At 44.5% G+C, this 19,011-nt stretch overlaps 1 protein-coding gene across 1 annotated transcript in view; it reads left to right on the forward strand.

The window, feature by feature from the left end:
• LOC309544676 (low-density lipoprotein receptor-related protein 2-like) overlaps positions 1-19,011 on the forward strand; it is a gene marked incomplete at its 5' end in the record, with an annotated part of 171,900 nt that overhangs the window by 45,401 nt on the left and 107,488 nt on the right. The window contains 4 exons of the mRNA XM_082243588.1: positions 79-204; positions 4,915-5,124; positions 9,116-9,284; positions 16,805-16,973. Of these exons, the coding sequence (XP_082099714.1) occupies positions 79-204; positions 4,915-5,124; positions 9,116-9,284; positions 16,805-16,973 (674 nt within the window). The remainder of the gene's footprint in view (positions 1-78; positions 205-4,914; positions 5,125-9,115; positions 9,285-16,804; positions 16,974-19,011) is intronic.

Below are 19,011 nucleotides of genomic sequence, written 5' to 3' on the forward strand. Positions count from 1 at the left end.
CAGATTTTTTTTAATGTTTTTAGCCACACCTTTATTTTATATTTTTTTAATGTTGCGTTTTTTTTTGTTTTTATTCAGATATTGATGAATGTTCTTTGGACCTTAGTCCATGCCACCAGCTGTGCAATAACCTCAATGGCTCATTCATATGCGATTGTGTAAAAGGTTTTGAACTTAAGGGGAAAACCAATTGTGAGGTTATAGGTAAGTGCAATGAAATCCAGGGGTGATTTTAAAGCTGTGTATATTTGATGTAAAAGCATGTGTTGTGAATCTGTAAGGTATTTTACAATATTTATGCATACTCTGGAGGCGTATGCATACTCTGGAGGTGCTGTTAAAGAACTCTGGCCTCATATTAAAGTGCAGCAGCACTATATTGTAAGTGGCAGTGCTGCTGCATTGTTTCAGAGCAGTTGCCACTCAAGTAGACTGTGTAGAGTGTTATGAAAAATTATAGGGGGGGAGGCTTTGAGCCTTGTCATTGCTGATTTCACAAGCCTCTAGCTTTAAATCAGCACCTGGCCACATCTAGTCCGAACCAGTCCTTGTGGGGAGCATGTAATGGTGGGATATGGCTCCCACCATTGGCACCCAAGCAAGACTGCAAAATGTGCCACCTTAAGGCTAGGTTCATGTCATGCAAATTGGATGGGGTTCAAAACGCATCCAATTTGCATATATGCAAACCAGCAGCCTTCTCTGCAAAGGTAATTAACATATTTGCAGGCTGGCCGCAGTCCATTTTTTAGAGTCCTGTGCAATTTCAAGAAAAACTTTGCACCTGAACCAGCATACATAACCTGTACTGGAACCATGGCCAGTCACATGTAAACCTAGCCTTAATCCATCAGCGGAGCTGAGACTAATGGCTTGTATATTTGCACAATGAGCGGTTGGGCCAGCAGAGAATGTACAGTAAATGACCACCAGGACCATTGACGCCTACTAGTCCATGGAAAACTAAAGACTAATATGCCCACATCAGCCTCCCTGTCTCATTTGGTCATAATGAGCATTGGATAACAGTCAGATTTTCATGTACATTATTGTAATCCTTTTGGGCTTAATTTGGAAGCTAAAGTAGATGCAATTTTTTGTTTTTTTTTGGGGAGGGGGGGTGTATTTCACCTTTTTTATGAAGCCAAATAAATGGTTTGTGGTACAAAGCATTGCTTTTCTTTTTGAGAAAGATAATTGTGCTGCATATTTGCCATGCGTTTTAAATTCATTGGTGCCATTTACTTGAATGGCATCCCAATGAGCCATGTCAGCAGATTTGTGGTGAACTGCCAAAAGAGCGCATGCCCAATTTTTGCTAGCGCTATACAGGTCTGTCTTTGGGGTGCCACTCAAACTGGCACTGTATTGCTGCAATGCCTTTTCTATGTGCTGCCATATGTTGTAGTGACACACCATAGTGAAAACTAGCCCTTATAAAAAGTTAATGAAGAGACCATAAACCTTCATGAGAGCAGCATGTACACTTACTCACTAGCTGAATCCGGGTTCCCGACCTAGCCAGCAGAGGGCGGTCAGGAGGGGGGCAGCTAGGTTGGGGCTGGAGGAGAGTCTCCAGTGGGGCATGGAATCGGCCTCTGCTCAAACAGTTTAGACCATCCATGCTGGGGGGGAGGCCTGTGCTCTGTCCTTGTCTTTATCCCGCACTCAGTAGGTCAGTGGTGGAGATTTTTACTTCTCTTCACCAGAAAACTTTAGGCATGTCTGTGGCAGAAGCAGTGCAGCCTTTTTTACGGGGCATCAGAGTGGCCCAGGGGGCAATTGCCCCCCTCGCCCAGTCCTCCCCTGCATGGACCTAAGTATTCAGACCCTTTGCTCAGTATTTAGTAGAAGCCCCCTTTTGATCTAATACAGCCAGGAGTCTTTTGGGAAAGATGCAACAAGTCTTTCACACCTGGATTTGGGGATCCTCTGCCATTCCTCCTTGCAGATCCTCTCCAGTTCTGTCAGGTTGGATGGTAAACGTTGGTGGACAGCCATTTTTAGGTCTCTCCAGAGATGCTCAATTGGGTTTAAGTCAGGGCTCTGGCTGGGCCATTCAAGAACAGTCACGGAGTTGTTGTGAAGCCACTCCTTCATTTTAGCTGTGTGCTTGGGGTCATTGTCTTGTTGGAAGGTAAACCTTCGGCCCAGTCTGAGGTCCAGAGCACTCTGGAGAAGGTTTTTGTCCAGGATATCCCTGTACTTGGCCGCATTCATCTTTCCCTCGATTGCAACCAGTTGTCCTGTCCCTGCAGCTGAAAAACACCCCCACAGCATGATGCTGCCACCACCATGCTTCACTGTTGGGACTGTATTGGACAGGTGATGAGCAGTGCCTGGTTTTCTCCACACATACCGCTTAGAATTAAGGCCAAGAAGTTCTATTTTGGTCTCATCAGACCAGAGAATCTTATTTCTCACCATCTTGGAGTCCTTCAGGTGTTTTTTTAGCAAACTCCATGCGGGCTTTCGTGTGTCTTACACTGAGGAGAGGCTTCTGTCAGGCCACTCTGCCATAAAGCCCCGACTGGTGGAGGGCTGCAGTGATGGTTGACTTTCTACAACTTTCTCCCATCTCCTGACTACATCTCTGGAGCTCAGCCACAGTGATCTTTGGGTTCTTTACCTCTCTCACCAAGGCTCTTCTCCCCCGATAGCTCAGTTTGGCCGGACGGCCAGCTCTAGGAAGGGTTCTGGTCGTCCCAAACGTCTTCCATTTGAGGATTATGGAGGCCACTGTGCTCTTAGGAACCTTAAGCGCAGCAGAAATCTTTTTGTAACCTTGGCCAGATCTGTGCCTTGCCACAATTCTGTCTCTGAGCTCTTCAGGCAGTTCCTTTGACCTCATGATTCTCATTTGCTCTGACATGCATTGTGATCTGGAAGGTCTTGTATAGACAGGTGTGGCTTTCCTAATCCAGTCCAATCAGTATAATCAAACACAGCTGGACTCAAATGAAGGTGTAGAACCATCTCAAGGATGATCAGAAGAAATGGAAAGCACCGGAGTTAAATATGAGTGTCACAGCAAAGGGTCTGAATACTTAGGACCATGTGATATTTCAGTTTTTCTTTTTTAATAAATCTGCAACAATGTCAACAATTCTGTGTTTTTCTGTCAGTATGGGGTGCTATGTGTACATTCATGAGGAAGAAGAATGAACCTAAATGATTTTAGCAAATGGCTGCAATATAACAAAGGGTGAAAAATTTAAGGGGGTCTAAATACTTTCCGTACCCACTGTAGTTCCAGGACTTTCCTGCACACCTGCTCTCCCTTCCACTGCAACCGAAAATGGGGAAAACTACCACTTTTGAATTAGACTTGCTCTGTCTGCTTTCCCCTCAGTGAATCTCAGATCTAGACACTGCCAGCAAGCTTTGTACATCTGTGGGCCCCCTCCCAGTTTACTGGAACTAACAAATCTGGTTCTGGCTGTGAAGGGTAAAGTGTGCAGCAGGGCTTTAGCACCCCCTTTTTTCTGCTGTGGCAGGTAGCACCCAAGGTAGCGGCATTTGCATATGTGTTGATCTGGCCTGGCACAAGAAGGCTGGCCTAAGAGGGAAGAAAGGGTAAATCTGGGCCCGATTATTCATGCAGATCTTCCCTTTGACATGGTGTAAGACTTGATGTTTACCTTTTCCAAACAATGAGTCTCACAGGAAGACTATAGAATTCATCTCTAGATCAGCAGATTAGGCTTTAATTATTTTAGGCAGCATTACAAAACCTGTCTTAACAATATTGATAAGGGTCAAATCGTGATTACTGGTTTATGTAAAACAGGTAGTGCAAATGGCCAATTCTCTGTAGAGTGCCGAGATTAGCACCGAGTAAATTCAATAACGGGTATTCTAAAAAAAAAAATAAATAAATAAATTGTTTTACATGAATCAATGTGTGTACAAAGATTCAAAAGGGTTTATCACAAATTTCAACTTTCTTCTAAACCAAAGTAGCCCATTCTGTACCCTTAGGTTGATTTTAGAAACCATGTAGTAAAATGCAAGTATTTGTAGACTTTTTCATATATCCAAGTGATGGTGTAGTTGTTGGTCATATTGAAGTGGAATTGTCAACATTTGCCTTGGTGATTGGATTAATGATGAAATTACATCTATGGCTATAAATGTTGGAGTATGTTTTTCTGAAGGTTAAAGTAACTGTAAAGAAAACTTAAAAAAAAATTATACTTGCCACCTCCAATGGAATTGCAAAGAACCGCCCTGAACCACCTCCTCTGGGATCCCCTGCTGGAACTCCTGGCTCCTCTGTTTGCCACCGTAGGGAGCCCCATTCTCTGGTGGCACATCTGCAGGCTCGATCCTGAGCCGTGCTGGCTCCATCCATAGACAGTGTGGCTCCACCCTGCCCCCCACTCCCTCGTCACAGGATTTGACTGACTGCTGAGTAAGAGGGAGCCATTGGCTCCTGCTACAAAGCCTGAGAGTAGGGAAAGCCGCCACAGATGGGCACAAAGCTGGCTTAAGTGAGAACTCGGGTAAGTATACTACTACCTAAAACATTTTTCCACCTTGATGCAGGAAATTCATTACAGTAAAAAATGCTTAGGAACTAGAAATGCTTTTAAAGCCAGGCACAGCCAGTCACTAGCATTTTTAGATCAGTAAATGGCATGTGCATACGGTCATGACAGGTTAATTTGCATTCAGCTGTTTTGAGCTTGTTTGCCATCAAGATATTAAAATGCATATGGCCTCACCATAGCTTGCAATATATGGTTTACCTGCCCTACACATTAAAACTAGAGATCCAAGATTTTGCAGACTGCTTTTGAGAATGTTATGAAATTTAGTGACCATTTTTACTTATTGAAAAAATGTTTGCCAGTTTTATATAGTAAAATGTATACCTGTTTGTGCTGTTAAACAACATTTTGTTTGTTTTAGGAAATGCTACAGTCATTTTATTAGCAAAAACGGGTGAAATTGGAATAGTGGATGTCAGAGCTGGAGACTACCAAAAACTCTTTTCCATTCCTGGCCAGCCATCTGTTGTCTCATATTACCTTTCAAGAGAAACATACTTTTGGATAGATGAAAGGAAAACTTTGCAGATGTTTGTAATTGGAGGAAAAAACATTACTTCCCTTTACCCAGGTACATAAAATACTTGCGTTGTACAACTGAAAAATACAGGGTTCCATATTGTTAGCTCAAATCTTGTCAGGAGGCAATCACGATGATATTACAGCCCTTCAGTTGCTAACCCCCCTTTCTAGATAGTGAATTCACCCCCGTCCGGCTGGGAGTTATGACAACACACAGGGCTGCCGCTAGAAATCCTGGGGCCCCATACAGCCTACCTGACAGGGCCCCCCCCCCTCCACCGAAAATATCAAAATTATATTATCACCCCCCTCCCCCAATCCCTCTTCCTAGCAGAAATCCCTCCCAATAACCCCTCACAGCGCAACCCCCCAAATCCCTCCACAAATTCACAACCCCATCCCCGTACAGAGTGCAGGGGTCAGGAATGCATTATGTACAGAGTGCAGGGGTCAGGAATGCATTATGTACAGAGTGCAGGGGTCAGGAATGCATTATGTACAGAGTGCAGGGGTCAGGAATACATTCAGGAGAATGCTAGATACAGAATGCAGGGTTCTGGAGTGCATTATGCACAGGGTTCAGGAGAGTGCTAGATAGGGAGTAGTGCCTTACTAAGCTGACCAAGATTTCCCATAGATGCAAATGTTAGACAGGGAGCAGTGCCATACCAAGTTGACCGAGATTCTCCATTGAGGCCAATGTTAAAAATCGGGAGTAGTGTTATACCAAGGTGACCAAGATTCTCCATTGAGGACAATGTTAAAAATAGGGAGTAGTGCTATACCAAGGTGACCAAGATTTCCCATTGAGGCCAATGTTAAAAATCGGGAGTACTGCCATACCAAGCTGTACATAGTAGTGAATGTACGTAAATGCCTCTGTATTGCACCTCTTCCCAGCTGCTACAACCTCTGCAACACACACCTCTCCTCTGCCCTTATCTTCCCCAAAGGTCCCCCCTTCCACATGATTTCCTTTCTAAAATTAAATACCTTTCTGTTGCTGGCTGCCATATCTTCCTTCTCCTTCTTCCCTATGCACGTGTTGCTTGACACAGGGGGCGGGTCTGAGTAGCAGTCCCGCCCATTACCGACAACACAGCATGAATTTGACAGGTGCAGTCTCTCATTGTGGCTGCATAGTGCACACCCAGCTGGTTTGTTAGCCAATCCCTGGCTGTTCTAAATGTTCCCACTGCTGCAGGTCCTTCTGAGCTAGAAGGTAACCTTTATCACCAGAATTATGCCGGACAAGGCCTCTGTACAGCGGGACAGTCCTGCCCAGGTTGGGAGGTATGCTGTCATCCTACCGATCTTCCTGCTGTCCAGGCCCCCCTATGTGCCAGGGCCCCATACTGGAGTACTGGCTGTACCCCCCTGATGGCAGCCCTGACAACACATAGCACTCAAACGTAGTGCAGTCACAACTAATTTTATTGCAGGTGAAGCTCATATTTTAAAGCAAGTTTTGAGCGGGAAAGACTGCTCCAAACCGGTTTATAATTCATCAGTCAATAGCACATATCAGACAGAATAGTACATAAAAGGGCCTTTGCTTTCGCCATGCATTTGTGTCAATATGAGGTGTTTTGTTGTAGTATCGGTCCGTCTTGTGTTCAGCTTGTCTGTTAATGTAAGCAATTGTCAATTGTTTATGGTGGTGTCAGTCTCTATGCAAAATGTCTTGTAATCTAAATGCTAAGCCTTAACTCGTTAAGTGTCTGAATGAATGGAAAAGTGTTGAACATGTCAATGTCTTCATCTATATGCAAAATACAGCTGTCTGCTGTCCAAGGTTGTTATGAATGGTTGTCCGTCTAGCTCGTTACGATGTAAATGCAAGGGCCCACATTTCATCACAGGATGGGCATAAACTGAAATATATATCTGAAATATCATAAGGCATGTCAATACAATCTTTCACATATATTTTAGAATTTACAATAAAAATAAAAGACAAACAATCAGCAAACCTTTTTTAGATTAAGTCAAGAGCGCAGTGCCCGATCTGCATAGATTTAAAGAATTCTGCATTGAAGGTAAAGTTTTTGTTTAGTAGCCAGTGAACAAATCTTTTTTTGTTAAAATGTGGAGACAAGTGGCGTTATGGGAGGTCCACCATTGGAACACATTTCCTTAACAAGAAACACAGTGGTAGATGCAAAGAAATTTGCTGAAATACAGTGCCACCACTGGGGTTAACTAAAATTCATGACAAAACCTTTTTGGGCCCCCCAGCAACCTTATTCTGTGACACTTGGCAATGTAATTTGGGACAGTAGTGTAACTGATCCTACATATACTGAACAAAATTATAAATGCAACACTTTTTTTGTTTGCCCCATTTTTCATGAGCTGAACTCAAAGATCTAAGACTTTCTATGTACACAAGGCCTATTTCTCTCATGGTATTCACATATCTGTCTAGCTCTGTGTTAGTGAGCACTTCTCCTTTGCCACGATAATCCATACACCTCACAGGTGTGGCATATCGAGATGCTGATTAGACAGCATGATTATTGCTCAGGTGTGCCTTAGGCTGGCCACAATAAAATGCCACTTTAAAAATGTTCAGTTTTATTACACAGCACAATGCCACAGATGTCACAAGTTTTGAGGGAGTGTGCAATTGGCATGCTAACTGCAGGGATGTCTACCAGAGCTGTTGCCTGTGAATTGAATGCTTCTCTACCGTAAGCGGTCTCCAAAGGCGTTAAGAGAACTTGGCAGTACATCCAACCGGCCTCCCAACCACAGACCACATGTAACCACACCAGTCCAGGACCTCCACATCCAGCACATTCACCTCCCAAGATCGTCTGAGACCAGCCACCCGGACAGCTGCTGCAACAATTGGGTTTGCATAACCAAAGAATTTCTGCACAAACTGTCAGACTATCTCAGGGAAGCTCATCCGCATGCTCGTCATCGTGGTCTTGACCTGACTGCAGTTTGTTGTTGTGATTGGGTGCCCACTAACAGATTTAGCCAGATTTGTGAACCATAAGAAATGGGCCTTTTGTGTATAAAGAAAGTCTTAGATCTTTAAATTCAACTCCAACAAAATGGGGGCAAAAATAGTGTTGCGTTTATAAATTTCTTCAGTGTAAAATATCTACAGCCAGGACAGGCAGCAAGAGCTGTTAACACAAGTGCAATATTAGTACATCAGTATGCTACTAGGGACTAGAGCTGTTAAAAGTTTTGTAGAAAAGCAGATGTGCAAATCACTTTACGTGAGCCTTAAAATCGCAAAATCCATCTAGTAAACTATTTATATATAACAATAAAAAAACGAATAAAGGTGAAATCATAAATGTCCTCATTGTATACTTATCGCAAAAAAGGTCCCACCTTTTTTATATAAACCTTGTTCCACACAAATTCAAAGTGCTCCATCCCCACATGCAGAGCTTCTAGCCAAAACGGCGATGGCAAGAGCCCAACATCCAGTGATCTAAAAGCACACAACTGCAGACTCTTGGCCAGCTTCAGATGTGTATCCAAAAGGAAATTACACTGGGAAACTGTTATATACCAACCTCAGTCGGCCAAATGCCATTCAAATGAAAACCAAGGAGATGCTTAATTTTAATAAGAATAATGCACTAACCTAGCAGAAAGGAAAACGTGTTCTACAATCCAAAGCACCACCATGGAACCCGCATAACATTGTGCACATCCTGTGGAGAATAGATGCTCTGGATTGCTACCAAAACTGCTTTTACATATGTAAACCTCAGTAGACCAAACTGTGCTGGTTTTCATTGAGCAATAATAACTACAATTTTAGTAGTACTGCTTTGCGTGAACCAATGTGTAGTCTGTCATTCGCTTTAAATCTCACTTTAAAACTGTGTCCTCCAACCCCACTCAGATGGTGTGCTAAATAATGTAGTCATTTAAATTTTGATATGGTCTTCACAATGAATCAAATGTCAAGTTTGTATTGGGCCAGGTAGGTATTACAAGGGAACATTTTGAGTGCTGAAGTGGTACACAATTTATAAAGTTCTAACTCTGTTTAACATCTTTTACAGACGTTGGAGGGGTTAGTAGCATATCTGTGGACTGGTTTTCAGGCCAACTATATTGGGCAAGTATAGAGAACAAGTCTATATCTGTTGGCTTAATTGACGGCAGGGGTTATGTCCATCTTCTTGAAAAGGAACTTGTACCAGATCAGCTTGTTTTATTTCCCAGTTCCAGGTAAGTTATCCATGCTTGAAAGTTTACTATTTTTTAAATTTTAAATCCTATAAAAATATTAAATATATACTGACTCCTTTTTCTTATCCAGAGTTAGACTAAAGGATTTGAAATGGGTGAAGTATGCTTTGGGGGGGAGGCGTTAAGGTTATAAAACTGAACATTCTGATGGGCATCTCGGGTCACTAATGGAAATGCCAACCGTTTTCTCGTGACAATTTTAGCAATAAACCACTAAAGCTTCTTTCCTTGGCAATTTCTCACTACGAGCGCTTTGAGTGAAGCAGAGGGCAAAGGGCCATTTGATACTTGCTTTACACCAGGTACAGATGTACATTTTATAAATCTGCTTTAAATCTGAAATAACCATTTCCTGTGGGAAGAGGGCAGAAGAGCTGCTGCAGATGGGACATTGCTGAATCTAGAGATGGCTCAGGTATGGGTTTAAGGGGAAGCTGGGGGGGAGCAACTATTTAACAGACTGGTATTAAGGTAAAAAAACCTTTTGGCCTTTAAAACCACTTTAAACTAAGATTGTGCTCCTTAAATGGACATTCTAATGTAAAGCTTTGAGCAGTATGCAGCCCACATTTTGTAAATGTAGCTACCTAAACTTCCTCTGCTTAACCAGTTGCCGACTGCGCACAGTATATTTACTGCGGCAGTCAGCCCCAGCCAGGCAGAGTGACGTAGGTCTACGTCGCTCGCCTGTCACCGGGTTTTGAGCCAATAGCGGGCGAGCGCGTGCGCGCCCGCCGAGGCTCGTTCAGAGGAGTGCGGGCGTGTGACCGGCGGACCCGATGTCCGCCGGTCACACTACAGTAGTCGGTAGAGCGGGAGAAAGGCGGAGCGGCTTATGTAAACAAGCCGCCTGTCATTCTCCCTGTGTAAAAATGAAGATCTCTGTTTTTACAATAGGAGACCTGTCCCACTACAGTTAGAATCACGCCCCTAGGACACACTTGACCCCTCCCTGTCCAATACAGTTAACCCCTTCCGTGCCAGTGTCATTTTTGCAGTAACAGTGCATATGTATAGCACTGATTACTGCAGTAATGTCACTGGTACCCCCAAAAGTGTCAAATGTCAGTCAAGGGTCAGATCTGTCCGCCGCAATGTCGCAGTACCGCAAAAAAAATCGCAGATCGCCGCCATTACTCAGTAAAAAAAAACACCAAAAATGACAAATCTTTCCATTTGTTAGTAAACGCGATAACTTTTGCGCAAACCAATCAAAATACGCTTTTTGCGATTTTTTTTTTTTTTTTTTTTTGGGGGGGGAAATTTCATATAAAAAAAGTGAAAAGTATTGTTATTTTTGCAAAATTGACGCTTTTTTTTGTTTATAGCGCATGATCAAAAAATCGCACAGGTGATCAAATACCACCAAAAGAAAGCTCTGTGGGGAAAAAAAGGACGTGAAATTCGTTTAGGTACAGCGTCGCACGACCGCGCAATTGTCTGTTAAAGTCACGCAGTAAAAAATCGCAAAAAAACCCCTGGTCAGGAAGGGGGTAAAATCTTAGGGGGCTTAAGTGGTTAAAGCAGTATTAAACCCAAAAATATGTAACATTGCAACTTAAAAATCCCTAAATGTGGTTCCTGCAATCTATTGACTTTCCCCAGATTTGAGTCACAAAAATCAGACCTAGAGACCCCGCTCTGAGGATGAAATTGCTGAGGCTATTGCCTCTAAGGCCCTGGGCTCCGACGGTATACCCCTTGACTTCTATGCTTAACTCTGAGGTGCTGACCCCTGAACTAATGCACACCTTTGCTCACGCGTATACCGACGTCCTACCGGATTCGATGCGAGAAGCCACAATTATTGTGATTCCCCAAGCCTGGTAAGGACCCCCGCAACCCAGAGTCGTACCACGTGATCTCCCTCCTACAGGCTGATATTAAGATCCTGGCTAAGGTTCTTGCCAGACGTCTTGGTCGTGTCATTCTTTCCCTCATTCATCCAGATCAGACGGGCTTTATGCCCAGAAAGAACACGGCTATGAATACTAGACTCTTCTACCTAAATATTCAGGCAAGGTGGGAGCAAGGGCGGTAGTCACTTTGGATGTTGCTAAAGCTTTCGACTCTGGAGTGGGGTTACCTTTGGGAATGTCTGGCGAATTTTGGATTTGGGCTGGATTAAACGGTTATACTACCTCCCTGTCGCTAGGGTTGCTGTGAATGGCTGGTTGTCTGACCCCTTCCCCCTGAGCCGTGGCACCAGTCAGGGCTGCCCGCTGTCTCCGCTTCTTTGTCCTTGCTGTGGAGCCCCTGGCCATTGCACTTAGGGTGCACCCGGGGGTGAGGGGTTTGTAGATGGGACCTGTCAGACTATCGTTTTTATATGTGGATGACATGTTGCTCTACCTTTGAAGACACCGGCTCATCCCTGTTCGCAGCACTCAATCTTATTAATGATTTCGGCCGTCATTTGGGTCTCCATATTAATTGGGACAAATCTCGGCTATTACCGTTGGATCCCTCGCCCCCTACGGAAGCCTCTGCTAGGCTTCCCCTCACAAGGGTCTCGCGTATACGTTACTTGGGTGTGCTAGTTACCAGATCGTTATCCGATTTTTTATGTACTGGGTAATGTTGACCCTCTTATTTCTATGCTTGGGCTCCGTGTCCAGACGTGGGCCAGGCTCCCCCTAGGCGTGACGGGAAGTGTAAATCTTGTGAAGATTCTTTTGCCCAAATTCCTCTCTTTTGGCATTCCCCATCCCTTCTTCCCCTTAAATACTTTAAAGTCCCTAAATGTGGTGGCTGCATTCCTTTTTTGAGCTGAACCCCAACTAAAACTTTTCAGCAGTTGGAGCAACAGTTTTTTGGGATACGGCGCTTTACATAAAAGAATATAAGCACCCTTTTCAGTGTTACTAGTTTCTCTCAATCCTCGAATTGCCACTTTACTGGGCAGTTTGGTTTGTTAAAGGAAGCTGAATATCATACTTGCCAGATCAGGTGAAATCAAGGGGGAAAAGTCTTAAAATGCAGCTGTTTGAAACAAAGCTACAAGAAGAGCTTCTGGAGTCAGTGTAAATTGGCCCTTCTACATAATGCAGTCACACATTTTTTAAACCTTTTGAGCTCATCTGCAAGAAAAATGTTTAAATATGCTAATTTTACATGGCTCTTGTGTTAAAAAAAAAAGTACAGCATGCTGCTTTTTTTGCATGTATCAGAACACACCAAAAATGCATGTAAATGTAACTTGTAAAATCAGCGCCTGAAAATGTCACTCATTACAAATGCATGTAAATGTACAAACAGAATTGCACACTGAATACAGGGAGTGTATTAAATGAGCCCAAAGGGTTCTATGATTCTTATGCGTCACTGCAGCTGTTATACCTTTTTGTTAAAAGCTGATGTTACCGATGTTACCAAATAGGGTATCACAGCATTGCATGCACCTTGTCCTGTGCTGCAGAGGGCGTTTGCTCTGATTTCAAAATGGGAACTGGGTTCAGACTAAGCTTGAGTGTGTCAAGGGTTTTAAGACGGGTTGTTACTCTGCATCTCACCATTGGTTAAGGAGGCCAACTGCCTTCAGGGTCAATGGTATGGGTTAACCAAAAGTTCAGGAGAAAGTGACTATTGCAAAACCGATTTTCCCCCCCTAGTTTTTTTGCTTTCTGGCAATTAGAGAAGTGAGATGGTTATAAAGGTCCCTGAATGTTATGCTGTAGCATGACTGGTGGTTTATATTCAGTTATAAACATTGATTTTCTTTTAAAGTAGAACTAAAGGCAAGGTTTATTCATTTTGAATAGTGAGGGGCGGTTAAAACCAGTTCCAGTTTTTTATATCTGATCCATTGGGGAGATTTCCCTTCACTTCCTGTGATTTCTCCTATCCCCTTCCAGAACGGCACACCTGAGATGAGGGGCTCCTCCCTACAGGAAACACAATCAATTGACAGCTTGTTAGAATTCCTCACCCCCCCCCCAGTATAGATTTTCTCCCTTATATCAAAACATTGTTATATTATGTGATCAGATGGTTTCCTGGTGAGGCAGGCATAGGGAAGCCTGAGGGCTGAACTAACCTGCAGGCTAAAGTCCTTCTCACAGGTCGCCTTAAAACTGCACCATCGCTCTGGTCACTGGAGAATTGTGTATCCATCACTGTAGTGCTAAAGAACCGCCGCCAGACTGCTCTCTCAAAAGCTCCCGGTCTCCCTCGGTAAGCGATAATTGGGCGATTGAAGTGAAGGAGGATGGGTGTGCTCCAAGCCTCGTTCGGAGTACTGTAGAGGTCATGGTTTCATCACAGGAGTGGGTGGCACCTGAGGAGCAGTGTGTCCCCGATGAGCGGTGTGGAGGAGAGAAGGCGGCAGGGAGCGGCCGGCATGCTGTACCAGTGTCCAGCAGTACCAGCAGCCAAAGGACTGGGCCAATCTCCTCATGGAGAAAGGGATGGCAACTGTGGGCAAGTCAAAATCGGTTCCCGGTGAGTACCCCCCTTTTGGGAAGAAGGGAGGGGAAGGAACCCTAGCTACCCAGAAGGGTCATTAGGACCGGGTGGGGTTCCCTCTGTTGCCTATACCCCCCCCCCCCTTCAATATTTAGCCCAGTCAGGCGCTAGGAAGAGTGACATTGGTGGTCTACCTCTTATCTGACGCCTTTTGCCGCAGCAGGGTCTAGCTGCTCCTGGGGATTATGGGGAGAAGCCTCCAAGGTCCCATTCAAACCCTCCTGCTAGAAGTGCATAAATTGGCAGGGAAAGAAGCCTCCGCTTGGATGAAGTTTTTCATCTATGCAAACAGATGTTGGCAACAGTTAAATCTTTTCATAAGACTGCTGTACAGCCACAGAGCTCAAGCTGAGGAGCTAACCCCTAGAGGGCCTATCCTCTCAAAGCCTTTCTAGAGGGTGGGCCCAGTATTTTCCCACAGTCACTGTCCCCAGCTCAGGTGGGGGTGGAAGAGGAAGATAGAGATAGAAAGCCAGGCTCGGTCAGGTCACAGCTCAGATGGGGAAGTGGATCTGGACCTGGTTAGTGACACATGAGGATGTCAGGCTAAGCAGACATCTTTTTGCCTTGGAGAATCTGGAAGGGCCCTTGCAGGCATATAATTCTGGAGAGATCCCGGAGACCCCCAAGAAAGCCTCTGCACAGAATAAGGTGTACAGGGGGTTCAGCAAGGCACATTCCAGGGTGTTTCACCTCAATCAGTTCCTAAAGAATCTAATCCTGCAGGAATAGTGAGCCTGTAAGAATTGTAAAACAAAATTAGATGCCGCATTGTATGAAGTTACCAAAAATCTGATCTCTCCTTTGAAGATGCAAGAAGCATACAAGACCCGATAGCTCGTAGGTCAGAATCCCTCCTAAAGAAGGCCTGAGATGCAAACACCTCTGCCATGTGTCCAGCCCTAGGAGCAGCATGTGCAGCCAGGAACGCAGGTTTATAGGTTGAAAGGCTGACCACACCGGTCATGGAAATGGTTCAGATGAATTACTCCGCTAGTGGGAGGGAAAGCTGCATACCTAGCGGACGCTGCAATTGAGTTCAAGGGCTACAGTCAAAACTTCCACATTAATCCACTGGGATAGAGCTGTTCTGATTAAGGCATGGGAAGGGGATGTTACTTCCAAAGGCAAATTATGCAGCTTCCCATTTCAAGGCTCTTTGCTGTTCAGCCCAGGTCTGGATGAGGTACCGTCTAGATCCTTTGAAAGAGGTTCCCTGTGAAACCCAAGAAAACAAAGGAACAATTTGTTGTGTTCCTCCCCTAGCGTCATCACCAAAGACAAAATGACACAAGGATCAGGATAGGGGGGCCGCCTGTCTTTCCATCTCCTGGTGGGAGAGAATAGATTGGACTGTGCCTACACTTGCTAGACTACACTTGCTAGACTGTAAGAAGGCTTCCTCCTAGAATTCTTGGCAAGGCCTATTTCAATGAACACATTGACGCATCCTCCCAGGGATGCTTTGAAGAAATTAGCCTTTCTGGAGGGAATTCAGGAGCTGGAAGAGCAGCAGGTGATGCCTGTACTAGATTAACGATACCAGGAAAATACTGCCTCATTGTAAACCTCAGGAATCTGAACAAGTTCCTGAAATATTTTTCTATTGCAAGTATCCAGTATGCAAGAATCTCCTGAGGGAGGCTTTGATTCTAGAGCTCAAGGACACCTACCTGCATGTTCGATTCACCTGGATCATCAGGCATTCTTGAGGTTTGCGGTAGTATCCATGGAAAATTTTCATTGGCAGTTCAGGGCCCTTCAGTTTGAGTTAACAGCCAGTCCAAGGCGTGGTAGTAGCTGCCTTCTATCTCCAGGGGATAACACTGATACCATACCTGGAAGAGCCGCTGGTCTTCGGTCCCTCAATGGCTCAGGTCAATGCAGATGCTAACATGTTAATCTCTGTTGTGCAGACATTGGGTTGGATAGTCAGCAAAGAATCCTCTCGAGCCAGAGCAGGTCAAGACCTTTCTAGGCTACCTGGTGGACAAAAGATTGCAGAAGCTCTTCTTGCCAGAAGGCAAAGTGGAGGAATTGGTCTTGGTAGCAAGAGACCTGATCAAAGCCCCATCATGCTCCAGAAGTGAAGTGCTGAGCGTTCTGGGCTTGATGTCAGCAAGTATACAGACCACTGCTTCATTCAAGAGACCTCAATTTATTCCTCCTTTCTGGTTGGGACAAGGAAGAATCATTGGACCAAGAGTTCTCACTTCACAAGTGAAGGCCTCCCTAGAGTGGTGGACAGTTCCTGACAACCTAAAAGAAGGCATATCTTGGACTCAGAGGAACCCCCTGAAAGTCACCACAGATGCAAGCGCCTGGGGCTGGGGAGCTCACTTGGGGAAAGGCTAAGGCTCAAGTTCCTTGGGGCAGCTCGATCAGATGTCGTCCAGTTAAGGGAGCTCAGAGCGATATGCGAGGCCTTCCAAAGATATCCTTGACAGGAAGGCTCAGCTCTGACAATGCCACCACCTTGGCTTGCCTGAATTGGGGGGGGGGGGGGGAACCAGATTCAGGCATCTCCCAGACCTATCTCGGGAGATCCTTGGTTGGGCCGAGGGGAAGGATTGGTCTAGATCAGTTACCCATTTAAAGGAGACAAACATGGAGGCAGAATTCCTCAGTTGTCAGCCGTTAAGGCAGGGGGAGTAGGGAGTTGAACCCGGTGGTATATTTGGCATTGGTAAGATTCAGAAATCCAGAAAGACCTATTTGCCAACAAGCCAAACAGAAAGAAGAGGTTTTTATCTGCGGGAGATCCCAACTATAAAGTCAGGATCAATCCAGACCCTGGCCTGGCTCAGTGATCAATCCAGACCCTGGCCTGGCTCAGTGACATCAGCAGACAGCAGGCTTTAACTTGCTGTTGGCAGAATATGGGTCACAAGAGTGCAGAATAAAGTGCACTCCTTTGACCCACAGGAGAAGTGGGGGTAAAAGTGTTGGCTTTATTTTATTCTGAATTGAAGTAACAGACCAACTTAAGTCAGACCTCTAATATGAAAACTGACATTTAATACCTTTCTTTTCAGATACATGTACTGGATAAACTATGGTAAAAATGGGAATACTACTCTTGAGGCTGCTGGTATGGATGGATCAGATCGGCATGTGATTGCTTTTGTACCAATGGAACAGCCAGTAGGTCTTACTCTTGATCAAATTACTTCCCGTCTCTATTGGATCAGCGAGTACAAAGAGGTATCAGTCTATTGAAAGAGTTTTATATATCCTGTTAAGTGAATGCTATATAATTGTAGTGCATGTAATGCATGTTCTAAAGATATTGTCTACGTATAGAAAATAAGTATGTAGTGCTCATTTTCACACCGAAGTAGAACTGAAGGCATAACTTAATTTTAGATATATTAAAGGAATGTGTCGAAGCTGTCGCATTTTTTTAGCACTACCCCACAGGAGCAGCTTAAGAAGATGGGTGCACTTCTATGCATCTACCTTCTCTAATCGGTCGTGACCTTCCCAAGAGCTTCAGCCCCTCTATTAAGGATGAGGGTACAAACATGCAATATCTCAAGCGATTACTGAGAGTAATACTTGGTACTCAATTGTAGTGCTTATGTCAAGGAAATTAGCACCAAACCAGGTAGTAAAGGTAAACTTAATATATATGTCGCCCAATGTAGTTAACTAGGCAAACAAATGGATTACCAATGGTAATACAAGTTGGCATACAAAATGATTAACAATAGGAACTAAGCATAAGCTGACATTTGGCATCCAGCTCAACAAACATTAACAAGGTAACAGTGCAGCAGTAAGCTTTAGTAGAGCTTAATCTACCGAGTGCTGAACTATACTGCATATTTAATAGTGGCAATTCTAGTCCTAGACTGACTGGGTATGCACGATCCAAAAGAGGATTGGTAGAGTGGGACAGGGGAACAAAGGGGCTTGCAGGATAAGTATTGCCAAATGGGCATATTCTTCTGGTTATCATTGGGGCCCATTAAGAGTCGGTGTACTTGACGACAGTCGAAGTTAACCTGCATGCAGTATCGCTACAGATATAGTTCCCCCCCTCGTCTTTCAGGACTTCTTAGGAAACTTCTTAGAAAATTTTCCTCAGCCCCAGACCCCCCTCAGCCAGCACAGCAGGAGATTGCACCATCCCCCACCGGTGGTACCCAGTGGAGGAACACTGGGAGGCACTGAAAGAGGTTGAAGAGCGTGATAATACACCTTCAGGCTCCCAGGTTGAGTCAGAGGGAGAATGGGTGGATGGTGACTCCACTAGAGCTTCTAGACACAAATTAACACAAAGAGGTGGACCTTCGGGAGCTATCCACACCACTTTGGGAATCGAGGAGAAGACTTTCTTTTCATGACCAAATGTACCAGGACCTGGGTGAACAAAGAGCATTTTCAGTACATGAAGTCCTGGTGGAAGTGGTCAAAAACGAATGGCAGGATCCTGAGAGCTTTTTTCTAGGGCCCTAAATCATTTTCCTTTTTTGAGGAAGACTTGTCAGTGTGGAACAAATCACTGAAATTGGACGTGGCCTTCTCGCAGGTCTCAAGTCAGACCTAGCCTTCAAGGATATGGGCTCTTTCTGATCCCATGAATAAAAGGATGGACTCTCTCCTAAAGACCTTGGATTCCTCATTGGTGAATCTTAAACCCGCTATGGCAGTGGTTGCCCGTAATCTGGAGTACTGGCTAACCCAGATTAAGGCAAGCTTTTGAGGCGGACATCTCGAAGGAGACAATTCTTGCCTACGCTTCTACGGGGCTTGGCTTATACTGCGGACATGTCAGCCCAATCTGTACACATGTCCGCTAGATTTTCAGCCCTGGCCAATTCTACAAATAAGGCTCTTTGGCTTAAGACTTGGCAGGGTGATAGCGGGTCCAAGGCTAAATGTTGTGGGATTCCGCTTACAGGGGACGACCTGTTCGCTCCAGACTTAACCACTTAAGCCCCGGAGGATTTGGCTGCTAAACGACCAGGGGGTATTTTGCGATTCGGCACTGCGTGACTTTAACGGACAATTGCGCGGTCGTGCGACGCTGTACCTAAATTAATTTGACGTCCTTTTTTTCCCACAAACAGAGCTTTCTTTTGGTGGTATTTGATCACCTGTGCGCTTTTTACTTTTTGCGCTATAAACAAAAAAAGAGCGTAAATTTTGCAAAATTTTTTAACATTTTCGGCCAATTTTGTTCTATGCTACATAGGTTTGGTAAAAAAAATTGCAAAAAGCGTATTTTGATTGGTTT

This window comes from Pelophylax lessonae, assembly GCF_965119305.1.
Source record: "Pelophylax lessonae genome assembly, chromosome: 1".
Taxonomy (NCBI): Eukaryota; Metazoa; Chordata; class Amphibia; order Anura; family Ranidae; genus Pelophylax; species Pelophylax lessonae.